Source organism: Nomascus leucogenys, unplaced genomic scaffold, assembly GCF_006542625.1.
Source record: "Nomascus leucogenys isolate Asia unplaced genomic scaffold, Asia_NLE_v1 Super-Scaffold_285, whole genome shotgun sequence".
Classification (NCBI taxonomy): Eukaryota; Metazoa; Chordata; class Mammalia; order Primates; family Hylobatidae; genus Nomascus; species Nomascus leucogenys.
Window position 1 is genome coordinate 3,455,309 of NW_022095770.1, and position 23,320 is coordinate 3,478,628.

The 23,320-nt window shown below is 40.1% G+C and overlaps 1 protein-coding gene across 15 annotated transcripts in view; it reads left to right on the forward strand.

Annotated features, from left to right (window-relative positions):
• The window catches only part of IKZF3 (IKAROS family zinc finger 3), a 103,088-nt gene that overhangs the window by 49,856 nt on the left and 29,912 nt on the right, over window positions 1-23,320 (forward strand). For 4 of the 15 annotated variants that reach the window (XM_004091394.3, XM_030808170.1, XM_003278238.4 and 1 more), the window contains 3 exons: window positions 17,827-18,087; window positions 19,165-19,332; window positions 22,655-22,771. The exons of 2 other annotated variants lie outside the window; for them this stretch is intronic. In XM_004091394.3, the coding sequence (XP_004091442.1) occupies window positions 17,827-18,087; window positions 19,165-19,332; window positions 22,655-22,771 (546 nt within the window). The remainder of the gene's footprint in view (window positions 1-17,826; window positions 18,088-19,164; window positions 19,333-22,654; window positions 22,772-23,320) is intronic. 9 more of the 15 variants (XM_030808169.1, XM_030808172.1, XM_012497542.2 and 6 more) reach the window with 5 other exon arrangements.

A 23,320-nucleotide genomic window follows, 5' to 3' on the forward strand; every position in this document is an offset into this window, starting at 1 on the left:
TTTCAAAATTCTTTTGAGGATGCTTGAGCAAAAAATTTGAAAAATGCCAATCACTATTACATGAAGTCTACAAAATATAACACAGAGGTGTCTTTAAGCCTGAGCCTATTTAAAGGCCTAAGGCAGAGATTCTCAACTTGAGATCTCAGGATTTGAGAAATCAATCAATAGTATGTGAAATTTTGTGTTTATGGGCATGTGTACCTTTTTCTGGGCAAAGAGTACAGTTCTCAAAGATGTTCACAACCTAGAAAAGATTAAAAAGATCTGACCAAAGCATGTAAAGTCTTAAGAAACTTGACTTTGCTGTTTTCGTATAGTTTCATATTCATTGGCATGTGGGATTGCTTCCAACATAAACAATTTTGGTTCAGTTGTTTGTATATAGGATAATACTAATTATGAAAAATAATGAAACACGCACAGAGGTGAACAGAAACTGAAATATTTTGTCCATAACTTCACAGGACGTGGCCACACTGGGTTTGCGTTCCAACCTGCAAAACACAAATACATTTTTTTAAATCAAGAAAATTTAAAAAGACAAAAAAAAGAAGAATTCATTGATAATTCTAACTCAGACTTTAACAATGGCAGAAGTTTACTATGCGCAAATACTGTGAAATGCCCGCCAGTGTTACAGCTTTCTGTTACAGCAGATAAATGCCATGTTGGGCAACTATGTCATAGATTTCTGCTCCTCCTTTCTTTTAATGAAATAACGTGACCACTAACGCAAGTAACTATTTATTGTTCACCCTTTTTTTCCTTAAGGACTCTTCCAAATATCATCCTATGAACAGCTCTTCAGAAAGCCCATTGGAAGTTAAACTATTTAACGTGAAATCCATTAACTGGAATAATTGAGTTTCTTTATTTTTACAATAAATTCACTGAGTAAATAAAAAAAAGAAAAAGAAAAATAATGAAATAGATTCAATCCCCCTTTCTTCATCATCATCCTGAAATCTATCCTATGTCAATCTTTTAATTTTATTCCTTGCTTATTCAGAGGCCTTTTCTTTTTCTTAATTTTGATGGAGAAAATTACAGGTGCTTCATCCATAGAAAAATGCTGAATGGAAATGTGGAAAACAGTTTTTAAAAGAATAGACATCATCTGCCCCTGACAGTTCTGTCTTGCGGTTTCTTCCAGGATCTAATGAGCAGTCTAGCAATAGGTTGACATAGTATTCAGGCTTAGAATTAGGAAAATTACATTTGGAAGTGACTAATAACACAGTACTTTCAAAGCTTTGGATTTTAAAGTGTCACACACACAGCAGGTGAATGAAGATGTCAGAGCGAGGCCTAAAGGAGGACCCTGGTAATCCAGCCCTTGGTGTATAACCTTCAAACACCAATAAACAAGATTATCTGGGTTTAACATGTGACCTTTCTCATTTTGACTGGGAGGTCCAGATGTTTTCTCATTTAGCTGCCTGGTTGAAATCTGCTTTAACTGACTGCATTTGGATCTAGATTTGAGGTTGCAGGAATGACAGTCTTGAAAACTACATTCTGCACTGGGTGATGCTGTCTAAACAGTAACATATGGAGACCTATGGTTTAATAATTAAAAATAATTTGTGACCTTACCCTTAATAGATTTGCTAATTATGTCAACTGAATAAGTAAAAATGGGATCCCGATAGATATTTCACTATATTCATCAGTCTGGTGGCATTAAAGACATTGACAAGATGTGTTAGAACCAGCCTTTTCTGCACCTGTGTCTACAGAAGCAGAAATCTCAGCCAGGGCCTTTGTTATCCTTTCTTACTCCTCAAGTAATTTCATAGCAGCCCTTGAGAAAATAGGAAAGGCTCTTTGTTAACTTCTGTTAAGTCAGCCTAGGCTGTGGTCATACCTCCCATCCACCGACATTTGAACAAACACTACTTAATGGTCCATTATTACTCTTTTCATTACTTGGAGCTCAGAACTCTTCTCTGGCATTTTTATATGACCTATTCCTTACTTACTATCAGCTTGATTTTCCGGTTCTAGTCCTTCAGGTTGTACTAGTTCTCTCGCTCTCTGAGACTGTATAGAAAAGATAATTCTTTATTTTCTTATTTTGTCTTGTGAGAGAACTCACATTCCTGAATGAACCCTCAGTGAACTTCCCCAGGTGCATTTATACCACTGCTGCTTTGCAGTCCAGAGATAGTGCTCATTAACTAATTAATAACCACAGCCTAGTAAAACACCCTAAATTATTAGCAGAATAGAAAGTGAGACAGTATGGTCCATAAAAGCACAAAATATGACAAAGAAGTAATATATCCTTATGTATCTGGATCCTTATGGATTTTAGCCCAATTTAGAAAGAACAAAAATCAGTGGTTAGGTATTTGTCTGAAATTGATAATAAAATAACTAAGTATGGGAAATGTCCAATCAGGCCAACTCTTTTATACTTGATTTTTTAACCGTCCTTTCCTACTGTCAAGTAGCAGGTGCCCTTGTGTTTTTCAACAAGCTAGTTCTTGTTAATTTTGTTGAAAGGGAATGAAATCAGTTGTACAGGAACAAAAGGAGTTAAAAATAGTCTTCTGAGCATTTGTCATACGGAAGTAATCATAGCTCAAAAACTATACTTACCATGATACTTCTTGTAATCGTTGGTGAATGGGTAGCTAAACATTCCCATTTTGAGACAGAGTCAGTATCAGAGTCAGTATCAGAGTCAGTATCAGAGCTATCAATTTTATTTTGTTTTGTTTATCTGTATAGATTTCTTTTTAAAACAGCTTTAATGTGGTTATAATTTACATACTTTAAATGTTCAATTCAATGACTTTTCTAGTAAATTTACAGAGCTGTACAACTACCACCATGTTTTAGAACATTTCCATCACCCTAAAAAAACCCTTTGTACTTGTTTGTAGTTGATCCCCATTCTTGCCTGCAGCCTCAGGCAACCACTAATATTATTTCTGTCTCTAAAGATTTACTGTTTCTGGGTATTTCATATAAATGGAATAATACCATATGTAATATTTTGTTTCTGGCTTCTTTTACTTAGCATAATGTTTTTGAAGTTCATCTATGTTGCTGCATGTATCAGTAGTTTGTTTCTTTTATTTCTTTTTTCATAAAATTTTTGAGATGGGATCTCACTGTGTTGCCTAGGCTGGTCTCAAACTCCTGGGCTCAAGTGATCCTCCCACCTCAGCCTCCTGAGTAGCTGGAAACATAGAGAGGCCCCGTCTCTACCAAAAAAAAAAAAAATTTTTTTTTAAATAGTCCCAGCTACTCAGGAGACTGAGGTGGAAGGATTGCTTGAGCCCAGGAGGTCGAGGCTGCCTGGTGAGCCATAATCATGCTGCTGCACTCCAGCCTGGGTGACAGTGAGACTCTGTCAAAAAAAAAAAAAAAAAAAAGAATATCATTGTATTTATATAGTACATTTTGATTATCAGTTCACTGATGGACATTCAATTGTTTGCATTTTTTAGCTTCTATGAACATTTATGTGCAAGTCTTTATGTGGACATAGGTTATCACTGCTTTTGAGCAGATACCTAGAATTGTTGGCTTGTATGGTAAATTTATGTTTAATTTTATAAGAAACTACCCCTATATTAGTTGTTGATTGCTGTGTGACAAATGACCCCAAACCCTAGCAACTTAAAACCTATTATCTCAGGAATACAGGCACAGCTTATCTGGGTCCTCTGCTTCAGTGTCTCCCAAGGCTGCTAACAAGATACTGACCTGAACTGTGGTCTCACCTAAAGACTTGACTAGGGAAGGATCAGCTTCCAAGCTCACTCATGTGGTTGTTGTCAGGATTCAGTTCCTGAAGGCTGTTAGACTGAAGGCCTGTTTCTTCACTGGAGGTTGGCCAGACACTGCCTTCAGCTCTTTGCTCTCCAGCTTACTTCATCTGAGAAGCTTGCAAGAAGCACCACAGAGAGAGAGAGAGAGAGAGAGAGATGGAAGTCACAGTCTTTTATAACCTAAACACAGAAGAGACACCTTCCATCACTTTTCCATGTTTTTTTCATTAGAAGCAATCACCTAGGTCCAGCCCACACTGGAGGGGAATATTACACAAGGGTGTGAATGCTAGGAGCCATTTTAGAAGGCTGCCCACCATACTGCCAAACTGTTTTCCAAAATGACTGTATCATTTTACACTCCCACCAGCAACAGATGAGGGTTCCATTTTCTTCACATCCTTGCCAACGCTCTTTATTGTGTCTTTTTTATAGCAGCCATTCTAGCAGGTGTGAAGTGGAATCTCATTATGGTTTTAATTCACACTTCTCTAATGACTGATGATGATGAGCATCTTTTCATTGGTCTGTTGTCCATTCATATAATGTCCTTGGTGAAATGTTAATTCACATCTTTTGTGCATTTTAAAAATTTTATTTATTACCTTAGAAAAGCTAAAGACTACTTTCGTGCATTTTAAAATTGGATTATTTGTCTTATTGAGTCGCAGGATATTTTCATTTATGAATCATGTTTTCAGTGTTGTATCTAAGAAATCTTTGCCTGTCTCAAGGTCATGAACATATTATGTGCCAGCTACTATGCTACGCCTTTATATACATTATTTTGCTTGATTTCATTACTGTAACAGCCCTATTAGGTGTAGATATTATCATTACTGTAACACAAACGAGAAAATTCACGGAAGTCAAATTACTTGCTGAGGTCACACAGCTAGTTAGTACAATTTGAAGCTGGGTTCTGTCTTACTCCAAAGCCCATGCTCTTTTATCAGAAACTTTAAAAAAAAAAGTCATTCAACTCTATTTTCAGTGGAAAAAATAAGTTAAATACCATATTGTTCCTTCCCTGTAATTACCAATACCCATCTGATATTACTTGAATATTGTTAGTAGAAACCTCTCTGTGATCATTAGAAGCTGCTGTTTGAAATAGAAAGGACATAGATTCCAGTTTATTGGCCAGATTCCATTCTAGTTTTATTCTGCCAGACGATATTCCCTCTGCAGTTTCCAGTAGAGCTAGGATGCATCTTTGCTTGCAGCCTTGAAGTATGTTACTGGGCAGCTGTTAAGCAGTTGTTACACTTTACCCCCAGGGATGAACATGTTCCAGTGACAAGATAGCTCATTCCCTTGTGTGCTTTTAATGATGTACATTCACCCAGGAGAAGTCAGTGCTGAGTTTCTTCTATTATTTCTCAGTGCTCTAATTCCATTACTTGAGAACCAGGGAAGAAGGAAGGGAAGAACCAGAGATGGGTAAAAGTCTAAATAATATGTTACAGATGGTAAATGTTAATTTTTTTTATTTTGTATTTTAACGTAATGCTAAAAAGAGCAAGAATCTTCTAATTCTTAATCCTTATACTCATTTCCTTCTCCTCCAAGAATCCTTTATACCCTTTGGGTCTGATTGTTATACCTTAAGTTAGAAATAACAATTTATTGTTTCCCTCTATCCTGGGGTAATATGCTAGCTTTAGGCAAAATTGCAATCTGTACAATTTTTAAAAACACTGTCAACCCTAATTTTGTACCTGAAGCAAATAATAGTATAGTTGTTCACGCTTTCCTTTCCTCCTTCTTATCTTCTTTCCTTCCTTACTTCCTTGTTTGTTTGGTAAGTAGTCACTGAGCTCTGTATCAATGCTAAATGTTGATAGAAGCAGCATAATATACAGACGTTGACATCAAACAGCCACTATGTAGAGAGGACAACGGGGAATATTATAGGAAAAGTGGAGAAGAAATGGGAGAGATAATGAGCTTGTTTGCAACTTGTTGAGTGTGAGAAAGTATTGGAAATTTAGGAAGTGATTGTACATGTCAGGAAGTATATGTCTATGGCTTTCCAGGTCTACTGGAAATAAAAATTTGAGAATCAACAGCAATAAAAACTTGGATCAGGAAACAGAGTATGTAAAATGAAAAGGCAAAAGTTTCAAGAAATAGGCCCTAGGAAATAATTCACATCGAGGAGACAGAGAAAGAGGAATAAACAGAGGATGTAAGTAAATAAGTGAGGTAGGAGTAGAACCAGCAAAGAATAAGCTAAGGAAAGAGGTTTAAAAAGCAGGGACTGGCCAGTGGTATCCTATTGCAAAATGGTGGAGCAGGAAGGGCAGAAACCAGACCACAGCGGGCAAAGAAGTCAACTAGAGGACTGGCTAGCACTGTGGGCCATGGACCTTATTCTGATGCATTAAGAGAAACTACATACTGCATGACAGCATCAGAATCTTGTAGACAAGTTAGGGGTATATTGTGATTTACTACTTCTTCTCTGCCTGGCCTAGTTATCATCACTAAATTGGTTCAGGCTGCCCAAGAAGTTCATTCATTCATTCATTCATTCAATTTCTTTTTTCTTTTTTTTTTTGAGACGGAGTCTCGCTGTCACCCAGGCTGGAGTTTAGCGGAGCTATCTTGGCTCACTGCAACCTCCGCCTCCTGGGTTCAAGCAATTCTCCTGCCTCAGCCTCCTGAGTAGCTGGGACTACAGGCGCATGCCACCATGCCCAGGTAATGTTTTGTATTTTTAGTAGAGACAGGGATTCACCATGTCAGCCAGGCTGGTCTCGAACTGCTGGCCTCAAATGATCTGCCCGCCTTGGCCTCCCAAAGTGCTGGAGTGTTGGGATTACAGGCATGAGCCACCGCACCCGGCCCATTCATTCAATTTCTAAAGTAACAAGACCCTTGTTAGGTTCTGGGGACACAAATATTATTTAAACCTGGTCCCCAACTTGAAAATACTCCTAGTCTATATGGGAAATAAATACACTAATTGTGATATAACACAAAACATGCTATATACACCAAGAACTACTTATGCTCTGGATATAGAAGACTTTTTCATTCCTTCCTTTACCTGTGACCCTGAGTTTGGTATTGTGACAGTCAGAATGTTTTTTAGCCAATTTAATTGTGTTTGGATGACAGTTTTTGAATTTTACTGAGAATTGTATTTTAACATGCTTTAAACTTTTTCATTCCTGTTTTAAAAAAAGATAGAGTGGGCGGGCGCGGTGGCTCATGCCTGTAATCCTAGCATTTTGGGAGGCTGAGGCGGGAGGATCACCTGAGGTCCAGAGTTCGAGACCAGCCTGACCAACATGGAGAAACCCCGTCTCTACTAAAAATGCAAAATTAGCCGGGCATAGTGGTGCATGCCTGTAATCCCAGCTACTCTGGAGGCTGAGGCAGGAGAATGGCTTGAACCCAGGAGGTGGAGGTTGCTGTGAGCCAAGATCGCACCATTGCACTCCAGCCTGGGCAACAAGAGCGAAACTCCGTCTCAAAAAAAAAAAAAAAAGATAGAGTGAATATTCTATGCAAGGGAATTTTGAATGGAAAAGGAAGTTTTTTTTCTTTTGGATTTACAAATGAAGTTTCTACCAGGTAACTACTTTAGTCTAGCTTGTTTAGGCAACATCTAAAACTTCAGCCTCTTTAAATGTATTTTCATCCATTATTTTTTGATGGGTAGCAGTTATTTCTCAAAAATATAAATACAAAAGAGTTTAATACGTAGATGAAAATAATAGAAAAAGTAATTGTTATAATGGGCAGAAATGAAACAATATACTTGTAGACTCTTTATAGTTAGAAAGACCTTTCATACATCATGGCCTTCAGTCCTCACAATTCTAGATAAAGAATTATACCTGGCCCCGTGACATTTGAAGAGCTTAGCCCAGCTGAGCAGCTGGAACCTTACCTACTGCTGATGTATATTGTATTTCTGTTGTAAAAGTAGTAAATCTCCCCTTCTTCTAATGGGGAAGCAAAGAATTGCACTGAAATTATTAAACAAAATTATTTTTATTATTATGCCCATGAATTAGCTATTTGATAGTCAGATAAGGCAAAGATTAACATTATTAGTAAAATTGAGGGTAGTTCCTTTGCAAATGAAACTTTTTACATGCTAATGCTCTTACATTTGAAGTGATGTGATTTACTGATGGCCAGTTTAGATTCTTTTTTTTTTTTTTTTGAGGCAGGTCTCACTCTGTTGCCCAGGCTGGCTGGAGTACAGTGGCATGATCACAGCTCACTGCAGCCTGGACCTCTCCAGGCTCAGGTGATCCTCCCTTCTCAGCCTCTTGAGTAGTTGGGACTATAGGCATGCTGTATTCCCAGCTATTCCCAGGTATTCTACCATACCTGGCTATTTTCTCATGACTTTAATTTTTTTTCTTTTTTTATTGAGACAGGGTCTCGCTCTGTCTCCCAGACTAGAGTGCAGTGGCACGAACACAGCTCACTGCAGCCTTGACCTCCTGAGTTCAAGGGAATCCCCTGCGTTAGCCTCCTATGTAGCTGGGACAACAGGCACACACTATCACACCTGGCTAATTTTTTGATTTTTTGTAGAGACAGGGTCTTACTTTGTTGCCTAGGCTGGTCTCAAACTCCTGGGCTCAAGCGATCCTCCCACCTCTGCCTCCTGAAGTGCTGGAGTTACAGATGTGAGCTATTGCACCTGGCCAAGAATGTATTTCAATGAGAACTTAAATCTATAGAATTTTATCCAAACCTGTATTGAGATATCAGTATTTCATCTCTCTCTCTTTTTTTTTTTTTGAGATGGAGTCTCGCTGTGTCACTCAGGCTGGAGTGCAGTGGCGTGATCTCGGCTCACTGCAAGCTCCACCTCCCAAGTTCACAGCATTCTCCTGCCTCAGCCTCCCGAGTAGCTGGGACTACATGTGCCCGTCACCACGCCCGGCTAATTTTTTGTATTTTTAGTAGAGACAGGGTTTTGCCATGTTGGCCAGGATGGTCTTGATCTCCTGATCTCGTGATCTGCCTGCCTCAGCCTCCCAAAGTGCTGGGATTACAGGCATGAACCACTGCGCCCGGCCAGTATTTCATCTCTTGTTAGCCGGATTCACCTTTTCCAGTTTTTTCCTAATTTAAAAGTAGGCATTTTCAAAATTAACAGATGTTCATTATTTTAAATCTTAAAAGAGAAAAAAAGAAAACATAATAGATTTTATAAATCAATGACCAAAAGTTTAGTTTGTATTGAAGCTTTATAATTTTACTGGTTAGCAAATATTAAAACTTTCCTTACTCTTTAGTTCTAAAAATATCATCAGTTTCTCTCTCTCATTACTTTACATACAAAAATGTAAATTAGAAAATGAAAATGACCCATCGCTTCAGTGTTCTTCTTCCTAATACAAAGAGGTCATTGTGGGAGAGAAGTATAGACATTAATTTTATAAGGAAAACTGTTCTAGTTCATCTGTCTGTGCTAGATTGGGTGACAGTAACAAACTTTGTAGACTGAATACCTACAATACATATATTTCCCATTTTGCTCTTTAGTGCTTCAAGCTTCTAAATCCTATTAACAGCTGTCAAAACCTGGTAAACTATTTAGATGCTTTCACAATTTGTTTAATTGGATAGTTAGAAAATGGCATGCTAGAAAAGCCCACCCCCCCTTTCTTTTAGCCTGGCTGAACATCTGTAGCATTAGGGCCTCATTATCTCTGAATTGGCATAGCAAATCAGTGGCATCATTAAAATGCCACATTAAGATGATTAAGCTTCTTTGTTATCCAGTTGACTTTTGCATTTGCTGAAGATTTCATGGTTATGACCCCCGATCCTTGTAAAACACTTAAATAACATCACCCTTTTGTGCCTTCCCTAACAGCCTCTATCTTGTTTTGTCCCTTCTCACAATATCTCTGGCAGACCTGAGGATATTACTTCCAACTATGTCCTTCTTAGGGTTGGATTCTGAGATCTCATAGTTTAAGGTGGAAATTCAGAATCTCTTTTTTCCACTGGGAGATTCCTAGTACCAACATGCTCTCCAAGATACCCAAGTTGTCTGTTCTGTTTGCCATCTTTGATAGGTTCTTCTCTCCAACTGAGCATTTTATGTGCCTGTAAAAACAAACTGAAGCACAGTTGGCTGAGACTGCTATTGCCCCTGAAGGATTTAGATGTTGGATCCTTTCCAGGACCCATTGTTTTTGCAGTGTCTCAGGTGAAACCAAAAATGTCTACTCTGGAGTACAAGCCTTTCATGTGATAACCATCACCCCAGGAAATGAAACCATGTGCATCAGCCCCAGTGAGCCAAACCTTTGTTCTCTTCAGCCTACAAAATTCTCTCTGGGGTGTGTGTGTGTTCGTGTGTGTCATCTTCCTAACAGGCCTGAAAACATAGACAAAGATGGGAGCAATTATACCCTAGAGTAGCTCCTTTAGAAAGAAGTTTAGTTTAATCTCATTTCCTATGGGTTAGATTCAATTTAGACATCTTTTCCCCACCTCCGGGAATGTATAGCAATTACCTTTATCAGCAATTTTTGGTTTGGTATATTCTTTTCTCCACAAGTTCAGTTATAAAAAATGTATTCAGGAAGCCTTTAACTTTTTTTTTTATTATAAAATAGATCATATGTACAAAAAGGCAAGTGTAATTACATGTATAGATTAAAGAATAATAAGAAAACATCCATACACCCACCACCTGACTTAAGAAATAAACTTTTACCAGTGTCTATGAGGCTTCTTGATAGTCTTCTAAGTGTCAACTTAAGATGTATGTCTAAGAAACCTGATATATATTATAAGAAGATTAGAACTTACAAAACCAAAACATGAAATTATTCATACTATAAAAGGTTTATTCACTTTACAAAAGACTTCAGGATACGATCAGGCAGTTCCCCAAATATATTCAAGTATTTGTTGCCAGATCTTTCAGATTTTCTGCCTTTATTAAACGAACGGGTGTTGCCAGTCACTGACAACTGAAATCAGGGCAAAATAAACATTTCTGAATGTAGAATGTTAATCAGCAGGACAGTGTTATTGGTTTTGCATGAAACATTTTATGAACACATCAACTACATAAAAGCAGATCTGTAGCAATGTAATTATATCATACTAAATATAAAGCAGAATAAGACGGATGTATGAGAACAAAGAAACATAATTTTTTTTCTAGTTAAGGGTATCAAGGAATACTTCATGGAAGAAGTGGCATTTAAACTGCATGTGGAAGTTTGAATACACTATTGAAATGGTAGAAGGATATTTTAGGTGTGGGAAAGGCTGGAGAAGAGGCTTGGAGAACTGTGATTAGTCAGGTTGCCGCTGTGCTTCTCAGAATTTAATGTGCATAAGATCCTTGAGGATCTTGTTAAAATGCAAATTCTGGTCCAGTAGGTCTAGGTTGAGGCCTGAGCACCTGTATTTCTAACAAGCTCCCAGGGGGTTGCAGAACTGCTTATCCAGGGACCTCACTTTGAATAGTAAAGTTCTAGTATAGAGAGAAAGGTGATTCAAGAAGACTGAGAAATGAGATGATTAAGTAGTCCTGGGGCAAGTTCTGGACAGGTGCTTGAATACCTCATTAAGGAGTTTGGACTTTATTCTATAAGCAAATGAAGTCATTGAAAGTTTTAAACAAGAGTTTCATTGCTACAGCATGATTATTCTGGCGATAGGATGCAGTATAACAGAGGTCACATGTGCCGTGGGCCAGTTAGGAGGCTAATGCAATGATATATTCATACACCAGGAATTTATTGGATGTCTACTTTATGTAGGGCACTGCGTCTAACTCTAGGCAGTGGCTCTCAAACTCCATTGTGCATAAGGTTTATCTGAAGAGCATGGTTTTAAATGAACATTTCCAGTCTCCACCCCTAGATTAGCAGATCTATGGTAGGAGCCCCAAATTTTCTATTTTAAAACCACACAACCTCTGGTCTTACAGATACAGGTTAAGCAGTGTCATAGGGAATACTGAGTTAAACACACACACACACACACACAATCTGTATAGCTTCTGCCCTCAGCTAGCTTACATATTTATCAGGGAGACTAGGGGAGGTAAGTTCATAAGTAGCCCAGGAAGAAGGAGCAGGCTATTTTCCAGCTGGGGTAATCAGGGAAGGCATGGTAGCCAGGAGATAGCATATTAGTTTGACCTTTAAAAATGTGTAGGACAGTGGCCAGGCGTGGTGGCTCATGCCTGTAATCCCAGCACTTTGGGAGGCCGAGGCCAGTGGATCACGAGGTCAGGAGATCGAGACCATCCTGGCTAACACGGTGAAACCCCGTCTCTACTAAAAATACAAACAATTAGCCGGGTGTGGTGGCGGGCACCTGTAGTCCCAGCTACTTGGGAGGCTGAGCCAAGAGAATGGCATGAACCTGGGAGGCAGAAGTTGCAGTGAGCAGAGATCGCGCCACTGCACTCCAGCCTGGGTGACAGAGCAAGACTCCGTCTCAAAAAAAAAAAAAAAATGTGTAGGATGTGTAGGACTTGCACCTGTGGCCATGTTGAGGAAAGATCTTTTAGGCAGTAGAAATAAGTCTACTTAGAAGTTCTTTAGTTAAAGATCTAACTAGTCAAAATTAATATGCCAAAGATAGGTTGAGGCCAGATCCCGAAAGGCCTTTTAAATTATTTGTTTCTGAGTTTGGACTTTATTTTGTTGGCAGTGGAAAATATTGAAGAATTTTGACAGGGCTATGACATGACTAGAGCTAGAATTTAGGAAGAACAATCTTGAAGCAATGAACAAGATGGGCTGGAAAGGAGAAAGAAGGGAGGCAAAGAGAACAGTGCAGGGGCTACAGCAATAAGTAGATCATGGAAAAGTCATAGGGTCTGAGAATTAGGTAATGGGCATGCAAAATACTGGAGTGGAGAAACAGATTAGAGATTGGATACACAGATAGAACCACTGAATGATTGAATGTGGGGCCCAATCAGGAGAAAGGAAAGATGACTGTAAGGATTCTAGCCTGAGTAACTGGGAAGATACATAGGATGCCTTCAGAAATAGAGGACTAAAGAAAGGGAGAGAGATTACACCTAGAGTTATATATATGGGAATTAATCATATAAGATGTTAGTTGAAGCCTTAAGAATGAATGAAATTGCCATACAAGAGGGGTATAGAGGGAAGAAAAAAGAAGGTTAAGGACAGTATTTAGGATGCAGAAGGAAGAAAAGGGGCAAGGAAGCAATCAGAAAGGCAAGGAAAGAAGGTACATTTTCATTGAAGAAACAGGAGTGCAGGGGCCAGGCACGGTGGCTCACGCCTGTAATCCCAGCACTTTGGGAGGCCAAGACAGGTGGATCACCTGAAGTCAGGAGTTCGAGACCAGCCTGGCCAACATGGTAAAACCCTGTCTCTACTAAAAATACAAAAATTAGCCAGGTGTGGTGGCACGTTCCTGTAGTCCCAGCTACTCGGGAGGCTGAGGCAGGAGAATTGCTTGGACCTGGGAGGCGGAGGTTGCAGTGAGCCGAGATCACACCACTGTACTCTAGCCTGGGCAATAGAGTGAGACTCTGTCTCAAAAAAAAAAAAAAAAGAAAAAAAGAAAAGAAATAGCAGTGCAGAAGAACAAGGAATGGTGAGTGGTCAGTAGTGTTGAGGACTACAAAGAAGTTGGGGAGAGTGGCATACCAAAAGGCTCTGAATCTAGGAATCAGGAGATTATGGTTGTTGATATTCAAGGGAGCAGATTAAGTGAATTGTGGAGGCAGAAGCCATATTACAGAGAATTCTGAGTCCTTTTTGAGGTTGTAGAGGCAGAAGCATAGTTTACCTATGTCTTTTTTTATTTTTTTCTTGAGACGGAGTCTCACTTTGTCACCCAGGCTGGAGTGCAGTGGCAGGATCTCTGCTCACTGCAACCTCCACCTCCCAGGTTCAAGCGATTCTCCTGCCTCAGCCTCTTGAGTAGCTGGGACTATAGGCGCACACCACCAGGCCTGGCTAATTTTTTTTATATTTATTAGAGATGGGGTTTCACCGTGTTAGCCAGGATGGTCTCGATTTCCTGACCTCATGATCCACCTGCCTCAGCCTCCCAAAGTGCTGGAATTACAGGTATGAGCCACCACTCCTGGACCATCTGTGTCTTAAATCTGTCTAGAAAGGAATGTTGAGGCCGGGTGCAGTGGCTCACGCCTGTAATCCCAGCACTTTGGGAGGCCAAGGTGGGTAGATCACAAGGTTAGGAGTTCAAGACCAGCCTGGCCAAGATGGTGAAACCCCATCTCTACTAAAAAAAAAAAATTTTTAAAAATAGCCAGGCTTGGTGGCGGGCACCTGTAATCCCAGTACTCAGGAGGCTGAGGCAGAAGAATCGCTTGAACTGGGGAGGCAGAGGTTGCAGTGAGCCGAGATCACACCATGCACTCCAGCCTGGGCAACAGAGTGAGACTCTGACTCAAAAAAAAAAAAAAAAAGTTGAGAGAGGATGAATTTAGGTATGATGTGATGAAAGGTGAAACCAAATTGCAAAAGGAAAGGAAAAGAGGAGTTGGCACCTAGAGATCCTGAAGACATAGAGTCGATAGATCTTGGAGACTGACTTGATGTAGAAATTGAAAGAGAAAAAGTTCCACAGTTTCATGACTTGAAGACTGGAAGAAGGGTGATGCCATTTGTCAACATAAATAAGACATAAATTAGAAGCAAGTTTGGGTTCAAAGATGACAAGTTTGATTTTAGATGTATTCATTAGTATTTTCTAATAGAATTTTTCTAAGTAGAACACCCCTTTTCTCTGCTCTAATAAGTCTTCCAGGGAATGGGATGAATCCCTTCATTAGAGCAGGCTAATGCCTTTCCTGGTTTTGGTGGACTGTGTTTGGAGGCTGAGTACTAAGCCTAATATCTCTCAGGAATCTCATTCATACCTTAAATTCTAATTTATTTTATTTTATTTTATCTTTTTTGAGATGGCGTCTCACTCTGTCGCCCAGGCTGGAGTGCAGTGGTACGATCTCGGGTCACTGCAACCTCCACCTCCCAGGTTGAAGCGATTCTCCTGTCTCAGCCTCCCCAGTAGCTGGGAGCCACCATGCCCAGCTAATTTTTTGTATTTTTAGTGGAGACGGGGTTTTGCCATGTTGACCAGGCTGGTCTCAAACTCCTGACCTCAAGTGATCCATCCGCCTTGGCCTCCCAAAGTGCTGAGATTACAGGCATGAGCCACTGCGCCCAGCTGGCAATTTATTATGGCTTACCTTGAGAAGGTAACAGAGTTGAATATTAGAATAAATTAGAATCTGGTTGGGCACGGTGGCTCAGGCCTGTAATCCCAGCACTTTGGGAGGCCGAGGCGGGTGGATCACTTGAGGTCAGGAGTTCAAGACCAGCCTGGCCAACATGGCGAAACCCCATCTTTACTAAAAATACAAAAATCAGCTAGGCGTTGTGGTGCACGCCTGTAATCCCAGCTACTCGGGAGGCTGAGGCAGGAGAATCACTTGAACCTGGGAAGCAGAGGTGGCAGTGAGCCGATCGTGCCACTACACTCCAGGCCGGGCAACAGAGCAAGACTATGTCTTGAAAAATAAAATAGAATAAAATAAAAATAAATTGCTAATCCCCAGTAACCATGCAGAGAGGTCATTCAGGTCATTCATCTAAAACTGGTAAGACTCCAAAGGCAAACCAGCAACTACGTAAGCCCAAAGGACTTCTCTAATGCCCTGTCCCTGTGTCCTTATGTCTCTGGGTCTCAAATACTGTCTTCCTTGCTCTATAGCTGACTCCTAAAGGACTAAAGCTAAGATCTGCTCTTGAGCCAAGATGGTGTCGTATTGAATTCCAGGTCAGGCCAACTAAAGCCAAAATCCTGAGGGAGAGGAGCAGCTCTCTTATGTCCTCTGTTTTCAGAAAGACTCAACACATTGATCTTACTACATTTTAAAGTTCAGTGACCATGGAGTGGCCTGAGTCTGGTCATGTTCACATTTTCTAACCAAAATGGAAAGGATCCTTTACTGCCTTTTCTATCTGCTGTTTTTGGTTTTAAGTAGCTGAAATTTTCCGTTGAGGTTCTTTTAAACGCCTACATGCAAACTGAAGAGCACTCAAGCTTTGGTGGGATATTACCCACAGCTGGAGTGATGGAGGAAGGGAGGCGGGTACAAGCCTCAGGTGCATCCTTCTCTTAAAAAAATAAATAAATAAAAAATAAACACTTAAGCAAACAAATTCCACTTGAAAGCAGGGAAGACCTATCCAGAGAAAGAAGTAAACCTCTTTCCAAGTAGGAAACAGATATCATTTCTTATATAACCCAGATTCATAGGGTGGGCAAATTTGAAACATGTTGGACTTATCCTACAGCCCTACATCTTTGCTAGTCAAAGAGTGAAAAGTTGTGAACCATGAACTGTGGTAGGAAGCAGTGGAACAGTGTGGCAGCCCTGGCTCCTCTGATGGTGGTTAGGCCCTGTCTTGCTCTATTAAGCAAACACAGTTAATATAGATGAAAGGTAACCTTGATAGAAGTGAAAATTGAAACTTGGGTTGAAGGTAGCAAGCCAGGCACAGCTGCAGTTATACTTCCTCCTGTGTGGCAAGAGGAGCAACACTTACTGATGTTTTTTGGAAGGGATGTAGTTTTTTAAAATACTTTTTTTTCAGAGTGTTTTGGGTTTTAACATTTACACCATTGATGGGAGGGTGTGTAATATAGTTGGTAAGAACCCACTTAGGCCTTATATGTCTAGTGCATGAGGTCAAATCCAAGTAATTGATAGTTCAAGCTTAAGTTTTGCATTCTAATCACACCTCTGCCAGTAACTGGATGTGTAACCTTCAACAAATGACTGAAAACATCTCTGCTCCCAGATTTCCTCATCTGAGAAACAAGAGGGTTGGATTAGATGACCTTAAATTCCCTTCCAGCCCTACACTCCATTGATTTGTGATTCCTCATGGGGAGGTACAACCTTCGATTTCTAAGGACCAATGGTTGAAAAAGGGAGCATTTATATAGCATATTTTATATATGAAAAATCCCTTACAAATGTTTATTATTCTTACATCAGGCAAATTCTTAGGTTTTACTAGTGTCAGTGCAAGTACATAAATTTGCCTTCTTTGTTTCTTATGTTCTTCATATTTTTCCCACGTTCTTCATATGTTCTTATGCTCTTCATGAAGAGTATTACAGCTCTTCTTTGAAATTTCATTCATTTACATTGCAGCTCTTAAGATAGTACTTGGTCAGCCAACTCACTTGAGCCAGTCCCTCCTCTCCTATCCAGTCCTATTACACAATCCTTGAGTCCTTGAGTTTAGTCCTCCCTAACTTGGGACCTAAGGATCCTTCCCCTTATTTAGATTGAGCCCCACTTACCTGTGTCAATGAAAGTGACTCCTTAGGTTATATGAAAGAATTACTTTTCCTTTTGTCTTTCTCAACACTTTTTCATTAGTACTGACAGCTTCCTCTACAGTCAGTGTTGTACCTTTATCAGCTCCAAGAGAGACAGAGATAAGATGTGTTTTAGCAATTCATATACGTGGAAGGGGAAGAGGCAACGCATGGCTTAAAATTAGAAAAACTATGTTAACTAGTCAACTCTTAATCTTAATGGCTTACATTGGATGCATTTGAAGGATTCAAACAATATTTTCTCCTTGAAACCTAAGAGTACATCACCTTGCCTTTTTAACTGTAGCCACCAAAACAGTACTAGATCTGAGAACCCTTCCTCTCCCCTAGTACTGGAGAAGAGTTGCTCAGTGTTTGTTTCATGGCCACTTTGAGCAAACTTAGCTAAAATCTATTATCTGTAATTATCTGGATAGCCTAAAACGCTATCGTCTATTTTTATGTGTGTAAGTATATGTGTTTTCCTCTGACTGTGGTTCCGAATTTAAATAACGTGCTGTCATGCTAATGGTGCTTTCTTGTTTTGTAGATGTACAGTGTTTTGTTAGCTTCGTTTGGTATTTAATCGTCAGTTGTGGGTCTCTGCTGTTTGAGCTGCTTTGATAGCTTCAAGTACAGTCATTGTTCATTTCTTGCATTTTCTTCCCTGCAGATGATTCAATGAAAGTGAAAGATGAATACGGTGAAAGAGATGAGAATGTTTTAAAGCCAGAGCCCATGGGAAATGCTGAAGAGCCTGAAATCCCTTACAGCTATTCAAGAGAATATAATGAATACGAAAACATTAAGTTGGAGAGACATGTTGTCTCATTCGATAGTAGCAGGCCAACCAGTGGAAAGATGAACTGCGATGTGTGTGGATTATCCTGCATCAGCTTCAATGTCTTAATGGTTCATAAGCGAAGCCATACTGGTAAATAGTCTGCTTTTTTCATTCTTCTGAAAACTATCCTAATGCAGCCACATGAGAAATGAAGTGGTGGAATTTGGAACTTTTGGTTACTTTCACTGATTTTTGCTATAATGCTGATGTATCTCTCTCTCTACATTGCCATTTACTCAGTGCTTTTTATTCCTGCCTCACCATGCATTTGGCAAACATATTGCAAATGCTATGAATAAAAAAAGACTGTAGAGAGCACGGTGTTCTAGGTCAGCCAAATACCTTTTCTTCAGTTTCTAAGTAGGAGTTGAATTGTGTGATTTGCTTCTTAGCCATCTTTTGTGTATTTTTGCATAACATTTTTAATAAGAGCAGATCTTATTGTATTGGGTTCAAATTTGGCAAATGAAAGGACATAGTTTTTATTTCCAGTTTAAAATAATGTATCTTCAGACAATAAACAGGTAGTCTATAAAAATGCATACAAACACAACCATCGCACTTGAGCCAGTTGATTCCATCCCGCATCTCATATGAAGACTTTAAAAAGGAGAATTTCTAGCCCTCAACACCTTGTAAGGACTTTAGTTTCTGGCTCTTTTTTTAAAGGAGATTATATTCAAAAGGAATACTAAAAACTTAGCCAGGCATGATGGCAAACACTTGTAGTCCCAGCTATTCTAAAGGCTGAGGTGACAGGCTCACTTGAACCCAGGAGGTCAAGGTTTCAGTGAGCCATGATGGGGCCATTGCACTCCAGCCTGAGCAACAGAGTAAGAAGACCCTGTCTAAAAAAAAAAAAAAAAAAAAAAGGAGTACCAAGTAATATAAAAACTTAGATCTAGAAAGCACTTCTAGAGCTACTCTTGTTTCTTTGCTCTGATTCAGTATGATACCTAAAATAGCCTTGCTAGTGGGTGCTTTTTCTGTTCTACAGAGGAGATTTCATAAGTAAGTCTTAGGCTTGCCTTGAAATGCAGCTCCCAACTGATCCCAATGTGAACAGTAACTGTCTAAAAGATGAGCTTTTGCCCTAGGCATCTAATCTGTGCATATGTTTCTCCACTTGCCTGTGACCAGAAATCTCCTTTTTTGTCCTTTTTAAAGGTGAACGCCCATTCCAGTGTAATCAGTGTGGGGCATCTTTTACTCAGAAAGGTAACCTCCTCCGCCACATTAAACTGCACACAGGGGAAAAACCTTTTAAGTGTCACCTCTGCAACTATGCATGCCAAAGAAGAGATGCGCTCACGGGGCATCTTAGGACACATTCTGGTAAGTGAGAGAAATGAGCATTCCATGTCTAGGAACTGCATTCCTCAGAGCCCAGTGTGGAAACTAGAAAGAGTTAAGTAGGAAGGTTTCAATCTGTCATTCTTGTTCTGAAGGGTTACAACAGCAGAGACCTCTAGGGCTAATTACACGACCATTAAGGCACTAATTGCTCTCCGTCTGCCTCAGTGGAGATGATCATCTCCTCACCATCCTCGCACCCCTGGAGAACAACACAGTCAGATAGGAAGAGCCCACCCTATAAAAAATGTCTTTTTAATTTTTGTGAGAAAATTATAGCCATCAGTATTTTCTTCTGGTAAACTTTATTAGAAGATTATTTTCCTAACACACACACTCTTTCCATTCAAAAGACGAGACAAGCAAATGATGTACAGTTTGTAAATTATGAAAAACTGTAATCTGGATATAAATCATTGTTTGGGGGCTACTTTTTGGCCATTCGGGATAAATTTATTAAATCCAACTTTCCTCTTGATCGGCCCACTTTTTTTTTTTTTTTTTTAAATAAACATGAGGTCTCACTATGTTGCTCAGGCTGGTCTCAAACTTCTGAGCTCGGGCATTCCTCCCACTTTGACCTCCCAAAGTGCTGGGATTACAGGCATGAGCCACCATGCCCAGCCAGCCTACTTATTTTAAATCTCTAAAAGATTGAACAACAGTAAGGATTTGTAAACAGGTTTGTGCTGTCTTGATGTTTTTACTCCTTATTTTGACCAAGATAATACTTTTTTTTTCAAGATTTAGAATTTCCATCCTAGAAAAATAAGACTGAGTTTATTTTCAAATTTGGGACCTCATGTTCTTGATGTTATCTGGCAAAATTTTAATTGGAAAAAAAGGCTTGTTTTTATGTCAGTTCACATCTACTGCTTTGATTAAAACCTATCCCCAAACTCAAAACTTGTTATAATTCAGCCACTAGGATTAAACAAGTCAGCCCCAACAAAACCCACCATGAGAGATCATAATTGGCAATTGAAGGGTTTCTCTCTTTTACAGCTCATTTTTCAAAGTAATGAATTAAGGATGAGTTTGGTTCGAAAAAATTAGAATAGTTCTCTACTGTTGCCTTTTTCAAGTAAGAAACAATAGTAGGCTTTTTAAAGACAGATTCCAGAGAACCCAATTTATGCAGAAACGTAACATTTTTAGCCCTAGCAAACCTGCATTTGTTTTAATTTAGGATTCCATAAGGATCTTTTAGTGCTTTAAATCCCAAAGCCTCTGTTTTAAACAGAGCAAGAGGAGTTAGAAAATAAAAATTTTAGCCGGGTGCGGTGGCTCACGCTTGTAATCCCAGCACTTTGGGAGGCCGAGGCGGGCGGATCATGAGGTCAGGAGATCGAGACCACGATGAAACCCCGTCTCTACTAAAAATACAAAAAATTAGCCGGGCGTGGTGGCAGGCGCCTGTAGTCCCAGCTACTCGGAGGGGCTGAGGCAGGAGAATGGCGTGAACCCGGGAGGCGGAGCTTGCAGGGAGCCGAGATTGCGCCACTGCACATCAGCCTGGGCGACAGAGTGAGACTCCATCTCAAAAAAAAAAAAAAAAAAAGAAAAGAAAAATTTTAGCCCCTAAAACTGACAAATGAATTGAGTATATTCTATCAACAATCAGAAAGACCAGTCTTGCACAGATAGTTGAAGTTATTACTTACATATTTCAAGCAATAAAACATTTGGGGAGTTGGCAGAATAAAGGTTGCATGAATTGTATGGGTGAAACTTTTCCTTCATCTTAGACATTTAGACGAAGTCATTTTTACAATTCATTTTTCTTTCTTTCTTTTTTTTTTTTTTTTTTTTGAGATGGAGTCTTGCTCTATTGCCCAGGCTGGAGTGCAGTGGCGTGATCTTGGCTCACTGCAACCTCCACCTCCCAGGTTCAAGCAATTCTCCTGCCTCAGCCTCCCTAGTAGCTGGAATTATAGATGCCTACCACAACGCCTGGCTAATTTTGTTTGTTTGTTTGAGACAGTGTCTCACTCTGTCACCCAGGCTGGAGTACAGTGGCGCCATCTCAGCTCACTGCAACCTCCACCTCCCAGGTTCAAGCGATTCTCCTGCCTCAGCCTCCCTAGTAGCTGGGATTATAGATGCCTACCACGACGCCCGGCTAATTTTGTTTGTTTCTTTGTTTCTTTGAGATGGAGTCTCACTCTGTCGCCCAGGCTGGAGTGCAGTGGTGCAATCTCAGCTCACTGCAACCTCCGCCTCCCAGGATCAAGCGATTCTTCTGCCTCAGCCTCCTGAGTAGCTGGGACTACAGGCTCACGCCATCACGCTTGGCTAATTTTTGTATTTTTAGTAGAGATGGGATTTCATCACATTGGCCAGGCTGGTCTCGAACTCCTCACCTCGTGATCCGCCCACCTCGGCCTCCGAAAGTGCTGAGATTACAGGCGTGAGCCACTGTGCCTGGCTAGTAGAGATGGGGTTTTGCCATGTTAGGCAGGCTGGTCTCGAACTCCCGACCTCAGGTGATCCGCCCACTTTGGCCTCCCAAAGTGCTGGGATTACAGGTGTGAGCCACTGTGCCCAGCCTATTTTTATTTCTATTATTCAAAAATATCCAGGCCGGGTGCAATGGCTCACACCTGTAAGCCTCTCACTTTGGGAGGCCAAGACTTCACCTGAGCCTGTGAAATTGGGGCTGTAGCTAGCTGTGATTGCGCCACTGCACCCCAGCCTGGGTGATAGAGTGAGACCCTGTCTCAAAAACAAAAAAACAAAAAAATCCGTAGTTAATTAGCTCAGTTTTTGTTGTTTCAGCCTAGACTTTGCTATAGCCACGTGGCAAGGATGAGCTAAATTTACCCAAATATGTCAATGTTCTGAAAAGGCCATCAGTTTCTAGCCGAATGGCTAACTCCCACAAACTACAGCAATCTTTACTTACAGCCAGATGGATGTCCAAAATAAGGAATCCTTTCCTATTTCATTGCTTATACCACATTAACCTCCTTGAAGAATAAAAGGGCCCTATTTTCTTTTTCCCAAAGGAAACAAAAATTTGACCTGGAGCCAAAACACTATGCTAAATGGTCATCACTAAATCCAAATTCTTCCATTTGTGATAGGAGGCGATCCTTTCGAAGAATACTCTGACATAATAATTGATTATAGACCATAACCTTATTTAAGCTTACCAAATTTAAAATATAGATTCAAAAGTATCCAAATAATCTGGCTTCACTCAGCAGTCTCATTTCTAGTGAACAGTTGTCACAGAGTCCCAGTGCCTGACCTGTGTGGAACCCCTGAGGGTCACTGAGTGCCCCTTATGTTCTCCTTCTAGTGGAGAAACCCTACAAATGTGAGTTTTGTGGAAGGAGTTACAAGCAGAGAAGTTCCCTTGAGGAGCACAAGGAGCGCTGCCGTACATTTCTTCAGAGCACTGACCCGGGGGACACTGGTGAGTTCACGCAACACAGGTTTAGTGAGCATCTGCTGTCCTGGGTGGTGAGATACAATAGTAAGTAAAAAGACTCGCGGAGTTTATATTTTACTGGGGGCAGACAGATTATAAAGAAAGTAAATGAGCTAACTGTAAGTTGGAAGGTTAGAGGGTGGTAAGCGCTATTGAGAAAAATGAAGCAGTTGCTGAGGAGTGAGGGTGAGAATCAGGGAAGGCTTCAAAGAGGTTAACATTTTAACAGGCTTCTTAACTGGGTGAGTGAGCCCTGCAGATAACTAGGAAACAGCAAGAGCAAAGGCCCTGGGGCACAAATTTGAAGAAGTGTATATAGTCCTGTGTGTCTGGAATACAGTGAGTAATGGGATCTGAAGCCAGAGAGGAAATGGGAAACCAGATCTTCTCAGGCCTTGCAGGCCATTGTAAAGGCTTTGGCTTTTACTCTGAGTGAAATTAAAAATCTTTAGAGGGTTTTGTACAAAGAGGTGACATCATTGGCCTTCTCATTTGAAAGAATCACTGTACTTGCTTTTGAGAAGAGATTGTATT